The sequence below is a fragment of the Triticum dicoccoides genome, chromosome 7B (genome assembly GCF_002162155.2).
Source record: "Triticum dicoccoides isolate Atlit2015 ecotype Zavitan chromosome 7B, WEW_v2.0, whole genome shotgun sequence".
NCBI lineage: Eukaryota > Viridiplantae > Streptophyta > Magnoliopsida > Poales > Poaceae > Triticum > Triticum dicoccoides.
Genome location: NC_041393.1, coordinates 104,132,686 through 104,152,612, shown reverse-complemented (window position 1 = coordinate 104,152,612; position 19,927 = coordinate 104,132,686). Strand labels below are relative to the sequence as shown.

At 46.2% G+C, this 19,927-nt stretch overlaps 1 protein-coding gene and 1 pseudogene across 1 annotated transcript; both read left to right on the top strand.

Moving 5' to 3' along the window:
* The first annotated feature begins 4,743 nt into the window (after positions 1 to 4,743).
* Positions 4,744 to 5,575, top strand: LOC119338696 (26.2 kDa heat shock protein, mitochondrial-like). The gene is made up of 2 exons (XM_037610960.1): positions 4,744 to 4,759; positions 4,813 to 5,575. The coding sequence occupies exons 1-2, from the start codon at positions 4,744 to 4,746 to the stop codon at positions 5,289 to 5,291; spliced, it is 495 nt and encodes a 164-aa protein (XP_037466857.1). The 3' UTR covers positions 5,292 to 5,575.
* A 2,282-nt stretch (positions 5,576 to 7,857) lies between these two features.
* Positions 7,858 to 9,988, top strand: LOC119338695 (annotated as a pseudogene).
* The last annotated feature ends 9,939 nt before the right edge of the window (positions 9,989 to 19,927 follow it).

Here is a 19,927-nt window from a genome sequence, read left to right as displayed (position 1 = left end):
AGACACTAGAACCCTAGCCAAATCTCTGGTAGGGGTCACCAAGAGGGTATTCTGGGTTGGCTTGGGAGCCTTATGTTGGGCTCTTTGGACCATTAGAAACAAATTTACTATTGAACTTACCTTCCCATCTAAGCCTGCTGACGTTCTTTTCAAATCATGTATATTCTTGCAGCAGTGGAGATTATTGACTAAGGAGCCAGATCGGGACGCCCTGGACCTGCTCATTGCCAAAATTCGGGCTTCAGCCTCAGATCTCCGGGACGAATCATGGCGTATAAGCCTGGTGCTGTAGTTTGCGGGATTAGGTCTCCTTCTCTCCCCGGCCTGCGTGCCGTGTTTGGCAGCTGCTTGTTTCGTTAGGAATTTGGGCCTATTTAACTTCTCTTTGTGTTTCTGAGACTGTGTGAACCTTGGGTATTCGTGACGCTGCCATGTGGCTTTATTTATAAAGTCGGGCTTTGGCCTTTTCTCTAAAAAAAGGGTTGAAGGCCTATCATTCAAACACGGACATTGGTTTTGGATTGGTTCTTAATTTTGACTTGGTCTACATTATTTTCAAGGAGCTCTTTCATCCAAGTGAAGTGTTCAATTTTATTTTATTTTTCATGATTTTGACTAGTCAATGCTTTCTCAAATAAATCAACAACAACCAGCTTATAAAAATACACCAGTCTAGTGCACACTCTCATCATGTAACGAAAAATAAATGTCAATATGCAACACTATTGCAGCAATATGATTTTGAGTCCCCAGTTTTTGACTCTGTAACAATTTCTCAAGGAGCTCCCTCATCAAGTGATGTGTTCAATTTTCAATATGGTTTGCGATTTTGACTTGCCAATGATTTCTCAAATCAATCTGTAACAACCAGATTATAAAAATACATTAGTCTTGCTCCCTCTTATCACCTAAAAAAATACCAACATGCGACACTATAACACCAATACATTAAATGTGGTCACCATTGCAAGACACTTCCCTGCATACATGTGGATTAATTTGCAAATAACACATAACTATACCTCCAGAAGAGGCAATAAAAATATCGTATTATGAAAAAGAAAACACAATTCATTACCCCCACCAAATAATTGATTCTATTTATGAAATCCTAACAACACCAAATAATACATGAGATCACGATTGCACGTTGCCGCGCCCATCCATGTTTGATGCATTTATCTAATATGTTATAAGCATATAATACAATAAAGACGGAATATACGATTTGTACGTTTTATATGGTTAAACTATAATTTTTAAAATAGTCACACGTGTCAACTATGTTCCATATCTACTGTCCCGAAATGATAGGAAATTGTACAACCTATTCTCTTGGTTTTTAGAAAACATTTTAGTATAATTTGCATGCGTATGCTTCTTCTTTTTTGAACTGCACATGCGTATGTTTTCTTTCTTCTAGCCAAGTGTGTAGCACAAAATCTGTTTAGAGGTGGAAACAGTTAAGTTTAGTGTCCACTCGAAGCAAGCACATAAATCAATCAGGACATCTTATGCTCGCTTCAAAAGTAGTAGAGGTATAAGACAGGGATGTCCCCTGTCCCCTTATCTCTTTGTTCTTGCAGTGAATGAGCTCTCGCCAACCCAACCAGAATCTTTACAAGCCAACCACCTATCATGTATCTCTTTTGGATCAAACTGCCCTGCAATTCATTCTCTAATGTTTGCTGATTATTTGTTGGTTTGTGGAAAGGCTAATGTGCAGGAAGCTTTGGCTATCTCCAACATTTTAGATTAATTTTGTCATGCTTCAGGTCAAGTTCCAAGTGGAATAAATCTTCCATTTTATTTAGCAAAAATGTGCCTTTGCAGGTGAAGCGGGATGTCAAACAGATCTTCAGGTTCCAGATTCAGATAACACCACTATCCACCTTGGTCACCCTCTTATTCTTCCTGCTAAAGACAAATCTGCTGCTTACAACTGTGTTTACGACAAATACAAGAAAAAATTAACTGCCTACAAAGCTAACAGGATCTCACATGCTGCTAGGCTTACCCTCGATAAATCTGTCTTTGCCTCTATACATGTTTATTACATGTCTAACATTTTTCCCAAAAAATACCTTGCAAAGCTCACGTCTATGATCATGTTTTTATGGTGGACAGGACTTAAAGATGAGGCTATCACAAAAAGCTTGTGTCTACGGGCATGGACTGACATTTGCATAGAAAAGAAAATTGGTGACTAGGAGTTAGAAATTTGCAAGCTGTAAATCAAGGTCTTATCCTCTCGGCTGCATGGATGTTAGCTAGAGAATCATAGAGCCAACTTGCGTTAATCCGCAAAGCCAAGTACTATCATGATACTTCTATTTGGAGAGCAAAGTCAGACAAGCCTAAATATGCTTTTTGGGCTGCCATCCTCAAGGTAAAACCACTTTTAACTTCAGTAGTTTTTTTTACCAAATTATTGATGGTAGCAGTTTTATATTGAGTACTTGGTTCCACGGGTGGGAAACCATTTACGAAAATCTTACCATTCAGACTCCACCCTTTGTTTATCCTGATATAGTAAGGATCTTTGGCTACCTAACCAAAAGGCTTGGAATGCATAATTAGTGATTTCTCTGTTTAGCTCTCAAACAGCCAATGCTATCCTTCAAACTCCAATTATAAATTCAGATGGGCGGCACATTTTGCTGTAGAAAATAACCCCTGCACGTGACTGTACCTCTAAGAGTCCGTACAAGCAATGTTTCAACCATCTCGCCCTGCGTGCAAATCAGCAACCCAGTGTGGTCTCTTCACAGATAATATCTCTTTTAAATCAGGTTTGGTAGGTGAAATCCATGGCGCCTCGGGTACAAACTTTTGCCTAGAGGCTTCTTCAAAAGGCACCCCCACAGATAAACGTGCAAGTAAATTTTCGAACCATATTGAGCCCGAGTGGCTATTTGGGAAATGAAATGCATAGGTTCTTTCTTTGCCCTCTAAATTTGCATGGTATTGTCATCCTTGGTATACTAAAACTGAAGTTCTTGCTGCCTCTCACCGTTATGTTCATGACATGATACAAGCTCTACTTTCATCAGGTCATCCTCAAATCAATATCATAAAGCTTGTACACTTTCTTTGGTGCCTTTGGAAAGCAAGAAATGATTGTCTCTTTGACAAGAGGTGTCTAAGGCCTGCCCAGGTTTTTGCTATTTCTAATGCTATTGTTTAGGGATCAAAAATTGAAGACTCAACCCTCTATGGAGATCAACCTCCAAAAACTACAACTGACACGCATCGGGCTCATGTTACCGGACCTATGGTTCAAAATTTTCTTGTTTTGTAGGTGACACCATCTTCTGTGATGTGGCTTGGAAGACAGATCAGAATACGCACCCAACTCCAGCAGGCATCGACCTCTTCATCGAGGTGGACAGCAACCAACACTTCAAGCGGCTTTATGTCTCGGCCTTGTCTCCTCCAGCTACTTCACCACTCCAGGCTAAGGCCTTCGCCTTCTTCTTGCCACCAAGCTAGCAGAGATTTTACAACTGCAAGAGCCCGTCTTCAACACTGATTGCTATGTTTTGGCATCAGCGGCGGCATCAAGCAATATGATGAATGCACCAGGTCACTTGATAACCAGACCTCTTCTAGCGGATATACACGCCAACGCTTCCTTCCAAGCCAATAGGATCTCACGTATTCACAGGAACTCAAATGTCAAAGCACACACCAAGCAAGATTAGCAGGGAAAATCCAGCCTACAAGATTGACAATCACGTGCTTATGTCCAAACATAGGTCTGTGTCCAGGAAGGGACATTCTCTGTGTATCTAGCGTGTCACCATTCATGCTACTTTATGTAAAATGTTCTTAAAAGTAATAAAACTCCTTATGTTCAAAAATAAAATAAAATCAATCAAGCCAAGAATTGGAGGCCTAGTCACATCTCTCTGGTCCCATTAACCAAAGAGTTGTGTGGTTGCTCCTAGCTCGCTCCATTTTACCGTTTTTTAAACACAGTATATACATAGACGCTATTGTACTGTTTTTTAATTATTATGAGTAATGAGTCCACCGAAATATGTGATGTCCGATGACATCAAGTTGTTGGAACATGGTTATAAACTCTACACTTTGAACACATAAAATATATTGTTTTACCGGAATTTGTATTAAATAACAACCTATTAAATAAATGGTTTGTTTAGGACACATCTAGATGTGACATAGTTATGTCACATCTAAACTGATGTCCACTGTATTTGTGGTCTTTTTTTTTGTCCTAATTTTTTTTGTTTCTTGTTGTTGCATTATATATTTGTGGGAGCTTAGATGTGACATCCTTAAAAAACATCTAGATGTGAATTAGACTAACTGTTAAATAAAGCCCTGCATGTCTTGACGTGAGAGCATGTTTGGTTGATTGCCTGAATTTTCATAATGTGTACATTTGCCATTTTTTCGTTCTCAAGAAAATGGTGTTAATTCAGAATTCTTCTAGTCACGCGTTTGCAAGTTTTGATAGGTCTGAAGGCCGAAGTGCGGTATGGCTTGGATTTGGCTCAAAGGATATTTTGGACGTTATGCACCGTGATTGTAAACGCAGATTGAGTACCACAAGAATTATTTAGAAGAAAACAATGGTGTGTGATGTTGATTGCTTTATTGCCCAGCGGCAAGCACACTAGAGAAAGCAAATCGCCCATAACCGAGTAGTTTATTCCTTGCAGATGAACCTCTGTTGCCTCGCGCAGCACACCAGATCCACAATTATCTTCATCCATGGCCATCGATCGTGGTACATCAAGCAGCACGAATCGTGAAGCTGTGGTCTCCCGATCGTTCTGGAAGGCTCGAGGCCCCAACCCAGTTCACCATCCCCTCCCCCAAGAAAGCTTTCCCGCTCCTCCTTTACAAAACCCCCCAGCATGGCCCGTCTGCTGTCTCTGATGGAGGACGTCGCAACTAAGACCGGCGGCCTCTCCTCCACTGCTGGTGCTGGGGCGTCGCGGCTCGGACGGTGGGTGGCCAAGGAGGACGACGACGCGGTGTACCTCAAGGTGCCGATGCCGGGGCTGACCAAGGAGCACGTGAAGGTGCGCGCGGACAAGAACATCCTGGTGATCGAGGGCGAGGGCGAGAAGCAGCCCTGGGACGGCGACGACGACTCCGCGGTGCCAAAGTACAACCGCCGCATCGAGATGCCCGCTGCTGACGCGTACAAGATGGACAAGATCAAGGCCGAGATGAAGAATGGCGTGCTCTGGGTCACCCTGCTCAAGGTCAAGGAGGAGGAGCGCACGGACGTCTTCCACGTCAAGGTCGAGTAGGCAGTGCCGTCGTGGTAGTGCTCATGGAGGATGGCCGACGCGAGAGTGTGAGAGACGCCTTGTTGATGTGGGCATGTTTGGTGTCTTTCTCCTTGTTTTGCTTCGTTGATCGTCTTGGATCCAGTAGGTAGTGGTCTGATGGTGAAGTTGGTCGCGAACTCTGTCAAATTTGCTCTAGTTTCGGCATATGATGAACTTGCTTTGGTGGTGAAATTGGTCATGAAATTCTGTTGATTTCCTCAAGTTTGGCATATGATGAACTGATTTGGTGGCGAATTTGGTCATGAAACCTTGTTGATCTTCTAAGTTTGGCGTGCTGGACTAATTTGGTGGTGAAATCGATCAAGAACTGTGTTGATTGTCTTAAGCCTTTTTATCTTTTCCCGTCCTTGATCTGTATTGCTTTAAGCTTTCTGTAAAAGGCTGGTCATTCATGCCAACTCTCTGAAAATTTGACTGGTCTCCTCGAGTTTGACGTCATGGAGTTGGTGAACTGGCAGTTACAGGTTGTGATGATTTTTGCTTACTGTTCCGTGAATTTTTTGTGCTTATCCTTGAAAAGAAATTGTGGATTTTTTGCTTGTCTGATCTCCTCGAATTTTGTGTGCTTATCCTTGAGTTTAACTTTTTTTAAGAAATGTAATTGTTCCAGTTTGTAGTTGTAGGGTTTTTGCGTGAACAGTCACATGGGAATGGGATTTGTTTGTAGTTGTAGTTGTAGGGTTTTGTGCTTCGTTGATTTACTCGAGTGTAATGTGATAGAACTGATTTGGTCGTTCCCTGAATGTTTTGTGTTTATCCTATTTGTTTATTTCTTGATATTATCACCTGTACTCTCGGGAAGGTGTTGCGCAATCCAGGCCATCTGTTTGGTTTTAAAAGGACACAAAATGCGGTCCAACACGCGAGTAAATGAACAAACGTTCGTTTTTTGTCCCGCTTTCCACTCATTCTCGGTCAAATTTGGGTTGTGTTTGCGTCGAAACGGACATGCACGGACGGGTGGGACGCGTGCCCTTGTCCTCCCCTGGCCCGCCCGTTGGTGACACAAACGCTTGTTTTTCTATTCCCCTTCCCTTCGCCCCTACGTCGCCGCCATTTTTCTCGGCCACCTCGCTGTCCAGCCCGGCCGCCCTCGCCCCAAACCCCTGCCATAGCTGTCGCCATTTTCTCGGCCACCTCATTGTCTAGCCCGACCGCCGGATTTGAGTGCCTCCGGCCACAGGAGGCTACGCCTTGCCATGGGTTACTCGGGTACCGGACCACGCAGCCCCGGCAACTGCCGCATGCTGATATTGACTCCGCCTCTAGCCGCTCAGATCATTATCGTCGGAGGTTCACCGGCAAATAGACGCCCGGCCCTTGTCCGGACTAGGTGCTGGCCCTGCGGCTCGTCGACTCACCGTTGCCACTCATAAAATGCGGACTGCCCAGGGCAAGTCATGCGCCGCGTATCTACAACGTCAGAACATCCCAGATGGGTGTTTATCAAGTGCAAAAATGATGGGGTATATGTTTGTTTTGCTTCGGTTGTGCTTTCGGATTCTGCGCATTTTCGATAGCTCTATGCTTATAGTAAAAATTTGTATGTAGGATGGATGCAAGTTTTTGGTATTGGGAAAAAGAATACATCGATCTATTGATAGAACGAAATTGATAGATGCTCATGCACTCGTTGCTAGAATAGAAACTAGGGATGAGACTATATGTGAAGCAACGTCTATTTCTTTAGAATCGAACAAGAAAGAAGTATGCAAAATCGAGAAGCCGGAGATCAACAATGAAGACATCAAGAGGATACTAATCCAACTTGTGGGAGCAGTTATGAAAGTTGGATATCTTTTAACATGTCTAATTTTGGCTCTAGTTTGTTTGGTCTTGCTCATCTAGTCAAGAATTTGTGAATGTACTTCAATGTATGACAATATCGTTGATAAAATAATAAAAGAAATGCGGCCAAAAAATGTATATATACAGATATACTAGTTGGCCGTGGCGGACCAGATGTGTACGCGCGTTGGGTGCACGACCAGCGCATCCATGAAACCGCCCGACGCTGCTTCATTTCCTTATCCAAACGAACGAAATCCGGAAAAAATAGATGTTCACTTGGGTCGTGCATTGGAGTTGGCCTAACACCATCAAAAAATTCTCCAAGTGGAAACAATGAATCGGGGACCGATTCCTAGGGATGTTCAACCACACAAAATTCGCCTCGGCTGCCTTGGAGCATGAGATCGGTGGCCTTGCACCACCCACATAAACCACCACAATGAGCCGAAGCCCACGCTCCATGTCCAATCCATCAACGATGAGTGATGGAGGATATATGTCTCACTCCGGCCTGCGAGTGAAGATTGCCAAGTCCGCGTGAGAGGGATCTTGGGCGCAACTGGGGAGGACAACCGGGGCACCGCTAGCCATCTTCGCTAACGCTGGCCAACGGATCTCCCCCTTAGTCCAACTCCAACGCATGATCTTATCCTGTCCAGATGCGTCCGTTTGCGGTAAAACGGACAAACCAGACAGCTCAGCGTGCAGGCGCAAACGGACTTTTGTCCGTTTTATGTCCGCTTTCGACCCATCCTTGGTTCAAGTTTGGGCCGTTTTGGGGGTGAAACGGACATCGCGCGGACGGGCGGGACGCACGCGCTTATCCTCCCCTGGGCCGCCCGTCGGTGGCACAAAGCGCCACCCCGGCGCCCTATTTCGCGCCATTTCCCCTCAAACCGTCCCACGCCCCGCCCACCACCCTCCCCGTCTATGGCCGACGCCCCAACGAATTCCGGCGGCCAGGCCGTCGACGCGCTCGGAAAGGTGAAGAAGAAGGCGGTCAAGGGTCCGAGGAAGCCGCGGTCGGAATGCACGCCAGCGGAGCTCATAAAGTTGGACGCGGAATCGGCTAAGAGGAGGAACCGGAGGGCGGTCGTCAAGGGCAAGAACGCCGCGGCCAAGTTCGCAGCCGAGCGCGATGCGGTGGAGGCTGCGCGGCGCAGGCCGAGGTCGACGAGGAGGATATCGTCAACAAAGCGCACGCGCTTCTCATGCTTGGGATTTGTCGTCCGGCGGGTTTCTGTGCAGCGGTCATCGGCCCGGCGAGCACAGGCTCGTCAGTCGCCAGGCCTCCGCATTGCCCCTCGCTGACGTCGCAGACCATGCCTTTGTCGCCCGGTTTTCCTCCGCCGAGGCACGATGGCCAGACCCGTTTTTCGGGGTCGCCGGACGTTGGCATGATCGCGCCGTCCACCCCGCGCCCCTCGGTCGTCATCGACCTCAACGTCACGCCGATGTCCAGCAGCAGCGGCCGACCGGCCGTCGAGATGCAAAGAAAGCAAGCACGACCGCCGTCTACGGACACCATGTCGTCGCCCCGCGTCCTGTTCGACAAAATGCCAACACCAACACCAACGATCGACGACCCCTTCTACAACCAGTTCATGGAGAATGTCATCTTTGAGGGTGGGCATGGCTGTGCCTACGATCCCGACGAGACCCAAAGTCGGGATGGCCGCGCCCAGTACATTGCCGATGAAGAGGCCCACGACCATGCTGAGTACGACCATGGTGATTTGTGGCATGAAGATGATGACATTTATTGCGAAGGTGATGGTGATGGAGAAGAAGGCATTGATATTGGGGGCGAGCTATTGTTCATCGACAAGCTCACTCAAAGAGCGGAAGCACAAAAGAGAAAGAAGAGCATTCGTACGGGTTCATACTCACAAGAAGAGGACAAGTTGATTAGCCAAAGTTGGATGGAGATTAGTCAAGATACAAGGACCGATGCGCAATAAAAGGGACTTGTTTTTTGGACAAGAGTTCACAAGACATTCCATCAAAAAAAGTTGTTTGCGCCCTACCAATTTACGAGCGACCGTGGCATCACCTCGATTCAAAAGAGGTGGTTGTTCATCCAATAAGAATGCAACAAGTATTGTGCCGCACTTGAGAGCGTTGAAGCACGAACCGTGAGTGGTCTCGGCACTGGGGACATGGTATGCTCTCCTCATCCTAGTTCTTTCGTTGCTACGGCCACGAGACTTCGGCCTTCTATATGTTTGCATGTTCAATTGTTGTTGGTCGTGTAGGCATTTCAATCTTTGGAAGCATTAAAGTCCCGGCACAATGACAAGCTCTTCACTCTTACACATTGTTGGACGATCGTCAACAATTGCCCCAAGTTCAAAGATCAATACCGTGAACTTCAAAGGAAGAGAGGCAAGAAGACGGCCGCGTTGTCCGGAGGTGGAGATGGTTAGGCGTTGAAGAGGCCGAGGGGCAAGACCAACTCCAAGGTGCACGACATACGTGATGCGTCATCCATGGCCTATCATGAGACTTTGCATGATATGATGTCTCAAAAGGATGTGAGGGACGAGAAAAAGCGACAAAGCAAGGACGAGCAAATGAAGTAATACCTAGAGCTTCAAAGGAAAAAGCTTGAGATGGAGGAGGCGGCCAAGAAGAGGAAGATCGACATGAAGGAGGCGTCCCTGCAAAGGCAGCTCGACATCGAGGCCTCCAATGTCACATCTAGGCAGAGGCAACTCGACATTGAGGCCACCAACGCTGCAACCAAAGCAAAGGAGGTGGCCCTAGAGATCATGAGCATGGACTTGAGCAAGATGAGCGAGAAGACGAGGAGCTGGTTCGAGGCCAGGCGGAAGGAGATGTTTGATGCCGACGGCCTGAACTAGGTCGTCTGTTAGGCCATGGCCGTTCTTTTGGAGCCTGGCATGGGTGCCGACCGCTGGGCCAATGGTTGTGTGCCGGCGAGAAACCTATCATTTTGGGGGCTGGCTGTGTTGCCGGCGACAAAACTATTCATTTTTTTGTAGGCTGGCTCTGTTGTCGGTGTTGGGAAACGTGGTAATTTCAAAAAAAATCCTATGATCAAGCAAGATCTATCTAGGTGATGCGTAGCAACGGGGGGAGAGTGTGTCCATGTACCCTCGTAGACTGAAAGCGGAAGCGTTAAGTAACGCGGTTGATGTAGTCGAACGTCTTCGCGATCCAACCGATCAAGTACCGAACGCACGACACCTCCGCGATCTGCACACGTTCAGCTCGGTGGCATCCCTCAAACTCTAGATCCAGTTACGGCCGAGGAAGAGTTCCGTCAGCATGATGGCGTGGTGACGGTGATGATGAAGTTACCTGCGCAGGGCTTCACCTAAGCACTACGACGATATGACCGAGGTGGAAAACTGTGGAGGGGGCACCGCACACGGCTAAAAAATCAACTTGTGTGTCTATGGAGTGCCCTCCTCCCCTGTATATAAAGGAGGAGAGGGGAGGCCGGCCGACCCTCCTTGGCGCGCCCCCAAGAGGGGAATCCTACTAGGACTCCAAGTCCTAGTAGGTTTCCACCAAAAGGGAGAGATGGGGAAGGAAGGAGAGGGAAAGGGAGAAGGAAAGCCCCCCCTCTTCGTAGTCCAATTCGGACTCAAGGGGGAGGGGGCGTGCGGCCTGCCCTGGCCGCCCCTCTCTCTCTCAACTAAGGCCCATCAAGGCCCATTAGTTCCCCCGGGGGGGTCCGATAACCCTCCGGCACTCCGGTTTTATCCGAAACTTCTCTGAAACACTTCCGGTGTCCGAATATAGTCGTCCAATATATCAGCCTTTATGTCTCGACCATTTCGAGACTCCTCGTCATGTCCGTGATCTCATCCAGGACTCCAACAACCTTCGGTACATCAAATCACATAAACTCATAATACAAATCATCATCGAACGTTAAGCATGCGGACCCTACGGGTTCGAGAACTATGTAGACATGACCGAGACACGTCTCCGGTCAATAACCAATAGCGGAACCTGGATTTTCATATTGGTTCCTACATATTCTACGAAGATCTTTATCGGTCAAACCGCATAACAACATACATTGTTCCCTTTGTCATCGGTATGTTACTTGCCAGAGATTCGATCGTCGGTATCATCATACCTATCGTGGTCCTAAGACTGACAGTACAAAGGGGGGTAGGTATGGAGAGGCAAGATCTTAGCTATGGTGAAGGTGTACACACAAGATTTATGAGTTCAGGCCCTTCACGGAGGAAGTAATAGCCCTATGTCTCAGTGCCCGGAGGCGGTCGACTGGATTATATGTGTGTGGTGTTACAGGGAGTGAACCCTTGTGCCAGAGGAGGGTGGTGGCTTATATAGGGTGCACCAGGACCCCAACCATCCTCCATTACAAGGGGTTCAATGTACGTAAAGACAGGGCGTTACTGGTAACGCTAACTATAAGTGCTATTAATGACCTTTAAGACTCCGGAGCGAATGCCTGACCGTTGCAGTGCTGAGTGACTCCTGGTCTTCAGTAGGTCAAATGGTTCCTTGTATGGTCGAGTGACATTAGGTAAGAAGGGTACCTGAGTGATATGATTGGTCGAGTGGATTGCACTCAACACCTTTGACTGGGGGTTCTTTGTCGTCTCTTGGACTTCTTTGCTTCTAGGGTAGTGACCTTGGGTAGGGCGTATAGGTCAGGCCTATGACCCTACCCCGGGTCTGTATCCTCATTAGTAGCCCCCGAATGGATTAAGGTCTGAGTGGAAAGTAGGTTGAAGTTGAACTTGCTCTGAGCTTTGCGCCTCGCGAGTGTTTCACGCAGGATGGAGGACTCCTGTTGAAACTTCAGCTTTGATTCAGTCGCCTTGATCGATTCAAAAAATCGTCGAGTGAACTTGTGACATCATCTGTCGAGTATTGCTTTGGGGCGCAGAATCTTTGGCGCGATTGATTGCAGTGTATCCTGGATTTCACGGGATTCGAAATTTCAAGGAAGCGCGCGGGACGGAGCACGCCGAAGTAAGCGGGGTGGATAAACAGGAGCGCCTCGATCTCCGCGCCACCTTTTTTGCCACGTATGACGCGCGTGACTATTGCGGGATTTGACAGGATCGTCTGGTCCCACGCGTCAGCCACTCGAAAGCGGCCCTTTATAAGACGACGGAGCCGAGGCGTCTGTACTGTGCGCGTCTGTTTTCTCTCTTCCTCCTCCGCTTCTCCACCGCATTCGGCTCCTCCGCTCTCGACACCGCTGCTCCGCCACTATGGTGAAGGACAAGACAGCGGCACTGGAACGCGCGAAGAAGGCGACGGGGGCGGCGAAGGGCAAGAAGCAGAATCGCGGGTCGTCGTCGCGCTCGGGGCTGCTGCCAGGTTGGATCCAAGGTGATTGGATCCGGTCTTCGCTCCGGTAGGAAGATTTGGACGAGCCGGTGAAGTCCGGGCTGATCCCCAAGGGTGCAGCAAGGCTGCCTGAGGGAGAGTCGGAGCCGCAACCTCGACCGGGTGAGTGTGTACTGCTCGCTACCCACGTCGACCGGGCCTTCTCACTTCCTCTGCACCCTTCTTTCGGGGATTCTTGAATTTCTTCGGTGCCCAACTCCATCACTTTTCTCCCAATACCATCACATACCTTACTGCCTTCGTGTCTATGTGCGAAAACTTTCTTGGGTTTTGACCGCACTGGGGTCTTTTCAAGCATATTTTCACCATCCGTTCTCAGTCGGTAAAGAAAGCAAATACGAGCGACGAGAAAACCTATGTCAATCAGATGTGTGGGGGTTTGGGTATCGAAAAATGGTAAAGGAGCTCTTTCCCTTCCATGACTCTCTGTGAATCGGTTAGAGGCTGGCAGTCGACCTAGTTCTACTGCCAAGACCTCGCAACCCCAGGTCAGTCGACCGGACTTCCCCACTTCACCTTTGACCGTGTCCAGACTCCTTCCTCACTGAAAGTGACTGCTACTGAGAACATGGAGACAAACATGCTAGTTGATAGGGTGGTCCAACTGATCAACGAGGGTGTCACTGGTATGGATCTGCCGGAAGTATTTCTCAGTCGACGCATCCAGCCCCTCCAGGCTCGTGACCATCCCATGTGGATGTACTCTGCAGCTGACGACACTGCTTGGGTTCATCCATAGGAAGTGCCAGCCAAGACCGTGTCCATGTGGTTGAAGAGCATTACAGGCAATAAGGACAACCCCAGAGGAGCCAGGAGAGTCTTCCCCTTCAGTGATGAGAATCAGCCCGACAAGGTGTGTTCTTCATTACGACTGTTTTTTGCATATACATTCCGACTGCTCTTGAGCTCGACTGACTTTCACTCGACTTCTTGTCTTGTAGGTTTTTACGGACATGTATTCGATGCCCAATGGTGAACAAGTTCTGAAGCAAAGCCAGGAGGGAGAGGCCAGTGCGGAGGAGAGCAGTGAGTGGGAATCTTCAGATGATGATGATGAGGAGGAGAGCAAGGAGTCAAATGACGAGGAGGCGGTCGATGATGTCTACTACACAACCTTCTTCTTGTAGATGTTGTTGGGCCTACAAGTGCACAGGTTTGTAGGACAGTAGCAAATTTCCCTCAAGTGGATGACCTAAGGTTTATCAATCTGTGGGAGGCGTAGGATGAAGATGGTCTCTCTCAAATAACCCTGCAACCAAATAACAAAGAGTCTCTTGTGTCCCCAACACACCCAATACAATGGTAAATTGAATAGGTGCACTAGTTCGGCGAAGAGATGGTGATACAAGTGCAATATGGATGGTAGATATAGGTATTTGTAATCTGAAAATATAAAAACAGCAAGGTAACTAATGATAAAAGTGAGCGTAAACGGTATTGCAATGCTAGGAAACAAGGCCTAGGTCACTAGTGCAAGTTCTCTCAACAATAATAACATAGATAGATCATATAACAATCCCTCAACATGCAACAAAGAGTCACTCCAAAGCCACTAATAGCGGAGAACAAACGAAGAGATTATGGTAGGGTACGAAACCACCTCAAAGTTATTCTTTCGGGTCAATCTATTCAAGAGTTCATACTAGAATAACACCTTAAGACACAAATCAACCAAAATCCTAATGTCACCTAGATACTCCATTGTCACCTCAAGTATCCGTGGGCATGATTATACGATATGCATCACACAATCTCAAATTCATCCAACCAACACAAAGTACTTCAAAGAGTGCCCCAAAGTTTCTACCGGAGAGTCAAGAAAATGTGTGCCAACCCCTATGCATAGGTTCATGGGCAGAACCCGCAAGTTTGTCACCAAAACATACATCAAGTGGCACGTGATATCCCATTGTCACCACAGATAAACACGGCAAGACATACATCAAGTGTTCTCAAATAAAGACTCAATCCGATAAGATAACTTCACGTGGGAAACTCAATTCATCACAAGAGAGTATAGGGGGGAGAAACATCATAAGATCTAACTACAATAGCAAAGCTCGCGATATATCAAGATCGTGCCATAGAGAGAACGCGCGCGAGAGAGAGATCAAACACATAGCTACTGGTACATACCCTCAGCCCCGAGGGTGAACTACTCCCTCCTCGTCATGGATAGCGCCGGGGTGATGTAGATGGCCACCGGTGATGGATTCCCCCTCCGGCAGGGTGCCGGAACGGGATCCCGAGAGGTTTTTGGTGGCTACAGAGGCTTGTGGCGGCGGAACTCCCGATCTATATTGATATTCGATGGTTTTAGGGTACGTAGGGTTATATAGGCGAAAGAAGTCGGTCGGGGGGTGCTCGAGGGGTCCATGAGACAGGGGGCGCGTCCTGTAGGGGGGGGGGGCTCCTATCTGGTGGCCTCCTCGAGGATCTTCTGATGTGGACTCCAAGTCTCCAGGATGATATTCTTCCCAAAAATAACGATGCCGAAGGTTTCATTCTGTTTGGACTCCGTTTGGTATTCCTTTTCTTCGAAATACTGAAACAGGCAATAAAAAAACAATATGGGCTGGGCCTCCGGTTAATAGGTTAGTCCCAAAAATGATATAAATGTGTAAAATAAAGCCCATAAACATCCAAAAGGGGTAATATAATAGCATGGAACAATAAAAAATTATAGATACGTTGGAGACGTATCAAGCATCCCCAAGCTTAATTCCTGCTCGTCCTCGAGTAGGTAAATGATAAAAAAGAAATTTTTGATGTGGAATGCTACCTAGCATAATTCTCAATGTAATTTTATTTATTGTGGCATGAATGTTCAGATCCAAGTGATACAAAATAAAAGTTCATATTAACATGAAAATGGTGATACTTCAAGCATACTAATCAAAGTAATCATGTCTTCTCAAAATAACATGGCCAAAGAAAGTTATCCCTACAAAATCATATAGTATGGCTGTCGCTCTATCTTCATCACACAAAGTATTTAATCATGAACAACCCCAATGACAAGCCAAGAAATTGTTTCACACTTTAGTAATTTCAAACTTTTTCAACTTTCAGGCAATACATGAGCATGAGCCATGGACACACTACTAGGGAAAAGCCTATACACAGAATCTTATCAGCAGCGCGCTTCAAAATAACTCGCTGCTGCTAACTAGCAGTAGCGCACCCAGACGAAATTCGCTGCTGAAACAAATATAGCAGTAGCGCGTCCTCCCAAAGACGCGCTGCTGCTATTATTCCCACGAGGCCGCCGCGAGGCTAGTTATAGCAGCAACGCGTTATAGCGAGGCGCGCTACTGCTACGTAGCATAGTAGCAGCGCATTTCTCAGATAAGCGCTACTGCTAAGTTTCCTACAAAAATTTAGTCCCACCTCGCTCCGTGAAGAGAGTTTCTACCACCTTAAATATGTTACTTCTCAAACTTTGACAAGCACTTGATCTTCATTGAACTCTATGTGTAGAATTTGTGGCTGCAATATGAGTCTTCACCTGTTCCTAAACCGGTGAGGACTCATATTGACAAATCAGATTGTACACAAAAAGATCGTTGATGATCAATGTATTTTTGATATATTAAAGAAAGTCTATTTTTACGTAGCAGTAGCGCTTTATTGTGAAAGGCCCTGCTGCTAGATAGCTTAGCAGTAGCTTTTTTCCTAAAGCGCGCTACTGCTAAGCCATTCATCTCCCCATCTCCTTTATCCGATCCACTCACACAGCCACTCAATCCTCTCCGTCTGCGCCGCGCGCCGGTCCACCCCCGTCGCCCCTCCTCCGTCTGCCCGCGCGCCGTCACCTCCTCCTCCTCCTTGGTGGACTCGGTACCGGCCTCCTCCTCCGTCCTCCCTCTCCACTCGCCGCTGGCCGGCCCCTCCTCGCTCCGCCTTCCTCCTCCGTCCTCCCTCAACTGGCCGCGCCGGCCGGCCCCTCGCTCCGCCTTCCTCCTCCGTCCTCCCTCAACTGGCCGCGCCGGTCGGCCCCTCCTCGCTCCGCCTTCCTCCTCCATCCTACTCTCTTATCCCTCCTCGAGTGGCCCCTCCTTCTCCCTCCTGCTCATATGCAACATTTTGATTTAGTTGATATAATTTAGTTGATTTAGTAGGCTAGTTGATTTACTTGACTTAGAACATTTTGATTTAGTTGATTTAGTAGGCTAATTCATTTAGTTGATTTAGTTGACTTAGAACATTTTGATTTAGTTGATTTAGTAGGCTAGTTCATTTAGTTGATTTAGAACATTTTGATTTAGTTGATTTAGTAGGCTAGTTGATTTAGTTGATTTAGAACATTTTGATTTAGTTGATTTAGTAGGCTAGTTGATTTAGTTGACTTAGAACATTTTGATTTAGTTGATTTAGTAGGCTAGTTCATATGCAACATTTTTATTTAGTTGATATGATTTAGTTGATTTAGTAGGCTAGTTGATTTAGTTCACTTAGAACATTTTGATTTAGTTGATCGTTAATCCTTTGCTCATATTGCTTTAGAAAAAATGGCGCCACCACCACCACCACTATGTCGACTGTGCAAGTCAAGATGCGCCAGCAGCCTTGCAACTGGCAAGCTGTTCGGCATCTACTTCTAGCCGAGTTTTCATCATGCGGCGGTAAGAAATTAGATGTAATGTAATAACTATTTTATTTTTAGTGTTGGCATTACTGCGTTGTGTCATTTTGCTTATTTTACACAGATCGTTCCATGCAATGTGAGGTTGAAATTCAACAAGCTGACAGGAGACACTGTGACATTTGAGGCTCCTGTGGGGCCGTACACTATGGAGGTCGAGAAAGGACGCAATATGTCACAGATTGGAGGAGATGGATGGGCCCGTTTCATCGCTCGCATGCGTCTTACTGGTGGTGAGTTGATCAGCTTCTCCTTCCAAGCAGAAAGACCCAAGCTAGCTGTCATTTATCTCAACCTGGTGGAAGATGATGAAGATGACAAAGATGATGAAGATGATGAAGATAATGAGGACCCACTCGATGAAGATGATGAGGACCCACTTCATGAAGCCATCGTAGCTCAAAGAACAAGGCTGAGTGAGGAGGAGGTGTCCAACCTGTGGGACATAATTCCGCCACGTGCTGACTTTGTCGGGGTGCCATTCGTGACCCGCTTGACAAATACCATGGTTGATCGACATGATATGGTATGTTACACTTACAAATGCAAATTATCCGATGAATTACTTAGTGTACAGTCCAATGATATGGTATGTTGTGTGGAATCTAGTCGATGATATGTTTTAGTGTAGAGTTCGATCACATGCTTATTAGTGTAGAATCTAAGGAAACTATTAATAGTGTAGATAATCCATATGTACTTATTTGCGAGGCTATTTATTAATTGATATGTTTTTCTTATTCAAAAATTGGCAAAGAGCATATCTGTGAGTTATGGTATCGAGCCTGATGAAGAAGGCTTAGCTGGACTACGCCTTACTGCAAGGGGCTCCATCACAACCTGTACTTACCACGTGGACACGGACGGTCGCACACACTTAAACTCGGTTGGGTGGAAGAAATTCCTCGATGGCAAGAATCTTCGTGTTGGACAGGCCATCCTAATTACTATTAGGAACACCAACCGCCCAGGCTTGAGGATGATGATTGTCTTCGATATCATCTAGAACTACATATGTGTGTGTGGCTATATCATCTAGAACTACATATGATGATCGTCGTCGATATCATCTAGAACTACATATGATGATGGCCGTTGATATGACCTTGTACTGCTTGAGGATGCATCTTGACTATGCATGAAATTGTTATCTAGTACTCCCTTCGTTCCAAATTACTCGTCGTGGTTTGAACTAAAACCACGAAGAGTAATTTGTAACGAAGGGAGTACTACCTAGTAATGGTTTATGAATTTGATATGTACTAGCAGTACCTAGTATCTAGTATCTGAAAGGGAAACTGAAAGGGAAAGGGGTAATGGAAAATGATGAAAGATATAGCAGTAGTGAGGGATGGGGAAATCGCTACAGCTAGTTAATAGTAGCGCATTCCTAAAAAGCGCTGCTGATATCGTCAACAGTAGTAGCGGGGTTAGGGCCGCACTACTACTATGAGTTAGCTGTAGCGCCTTATTAGTAGCGCGGCCACCCGCGCTGCTGCTAGCCTCAAAACCCGCGCTACTACTAGGGTTTTCCCTAGTAGTGACATATCACTATATGTGGAATAGAATGGTGGTTGTGGAGAAACAAAAAGGAGAAGATAGTCTCACATCAACTAGGCGTATCAACGGGCTATGGAGATGCCCATTAATAGATATCAATGTGAGTGAGTAGGGATTGCCATGCAACGGATGCACTAGAGCTACAAATATATGAAAGTTCAACAAAAGAAACTAAGTGGGTGTGCATCCAACTTGCTTGCTCACGAAGACCTAGGGAATTTTGAGGAAGCCCATCATTGGAATATACAAGCCAAGTTCTATAATGAAAAATTCCCACTAGTATATGAAAGTGACAACATATGAGACTCTCTATCATGAAGATCATGGTGCTACTTTGAAGCACAAGTGTGGAAAAGAGATAGTAGCATTGTCCCTTCTCTCTTTTTCTCTCATTTTATTTTACTTATTTTATTTTTTCTCTCTTTTTTTCTTTTTTTCTTTGGCCTTTTTTGGCCTTTCTCTTTTTTTTCTTTTTTTTCTTTTTGTAAAGTCCGAAGTCTCATCCCGACTTGTGGGGGAATCATAGTCTCCATCATCCTTTCTTCACTGGGACAATGCTTTAAGAATGAAGATTATCACACTTTTATGGATTTACAACTCAAGAATTACAACTCAAAGCTAGAACAAGATATGACTCTATATGAATGCCTCCGGCGGTGTACCGGGATATGCAATGAATCAAGAGCGACATGTATGAAGATTATGAAGGTGGCCTTGCCACAAATACGATGTCAACTACATGATCATGCAAAGAGCAATATGACAAAAGTAATGCGTGTCATATGAACGGAACGGTGGAAAGTTGCATGGCAATATATCTCGGAATGGCTATGGAAATGCCATGATAGGTAGGTATGGTGGCTGTTTTGAGGAAGGTAAATAGTGGGTGTATGGTACCGGCGAAAGTTGCGCGGCACAAGAGAGGCTAGCAATGGTGGAAGGGTGAGGTGCGTATAATCCATGGACTCAACATTAGTCAAAAGAACTCATGTACTTGTTGCAAAAATCTAGAAGTCATCAAAAACCAAAGCACTACATGCATGCTCCTAGCGGGATAGATTGGTAGGAAAAGACCATCACTCATCCCCGACCGCCACTCATAAGGGAGACAATCAATAAATAAAATTGTGCTCCAACTTCATCACAAAGCGGTTCACCATACGTGCATGCTACGGGAATCACAAACCCCAACACAAGTATTTTTCATAATCACCTCAACTAGCATGACTCT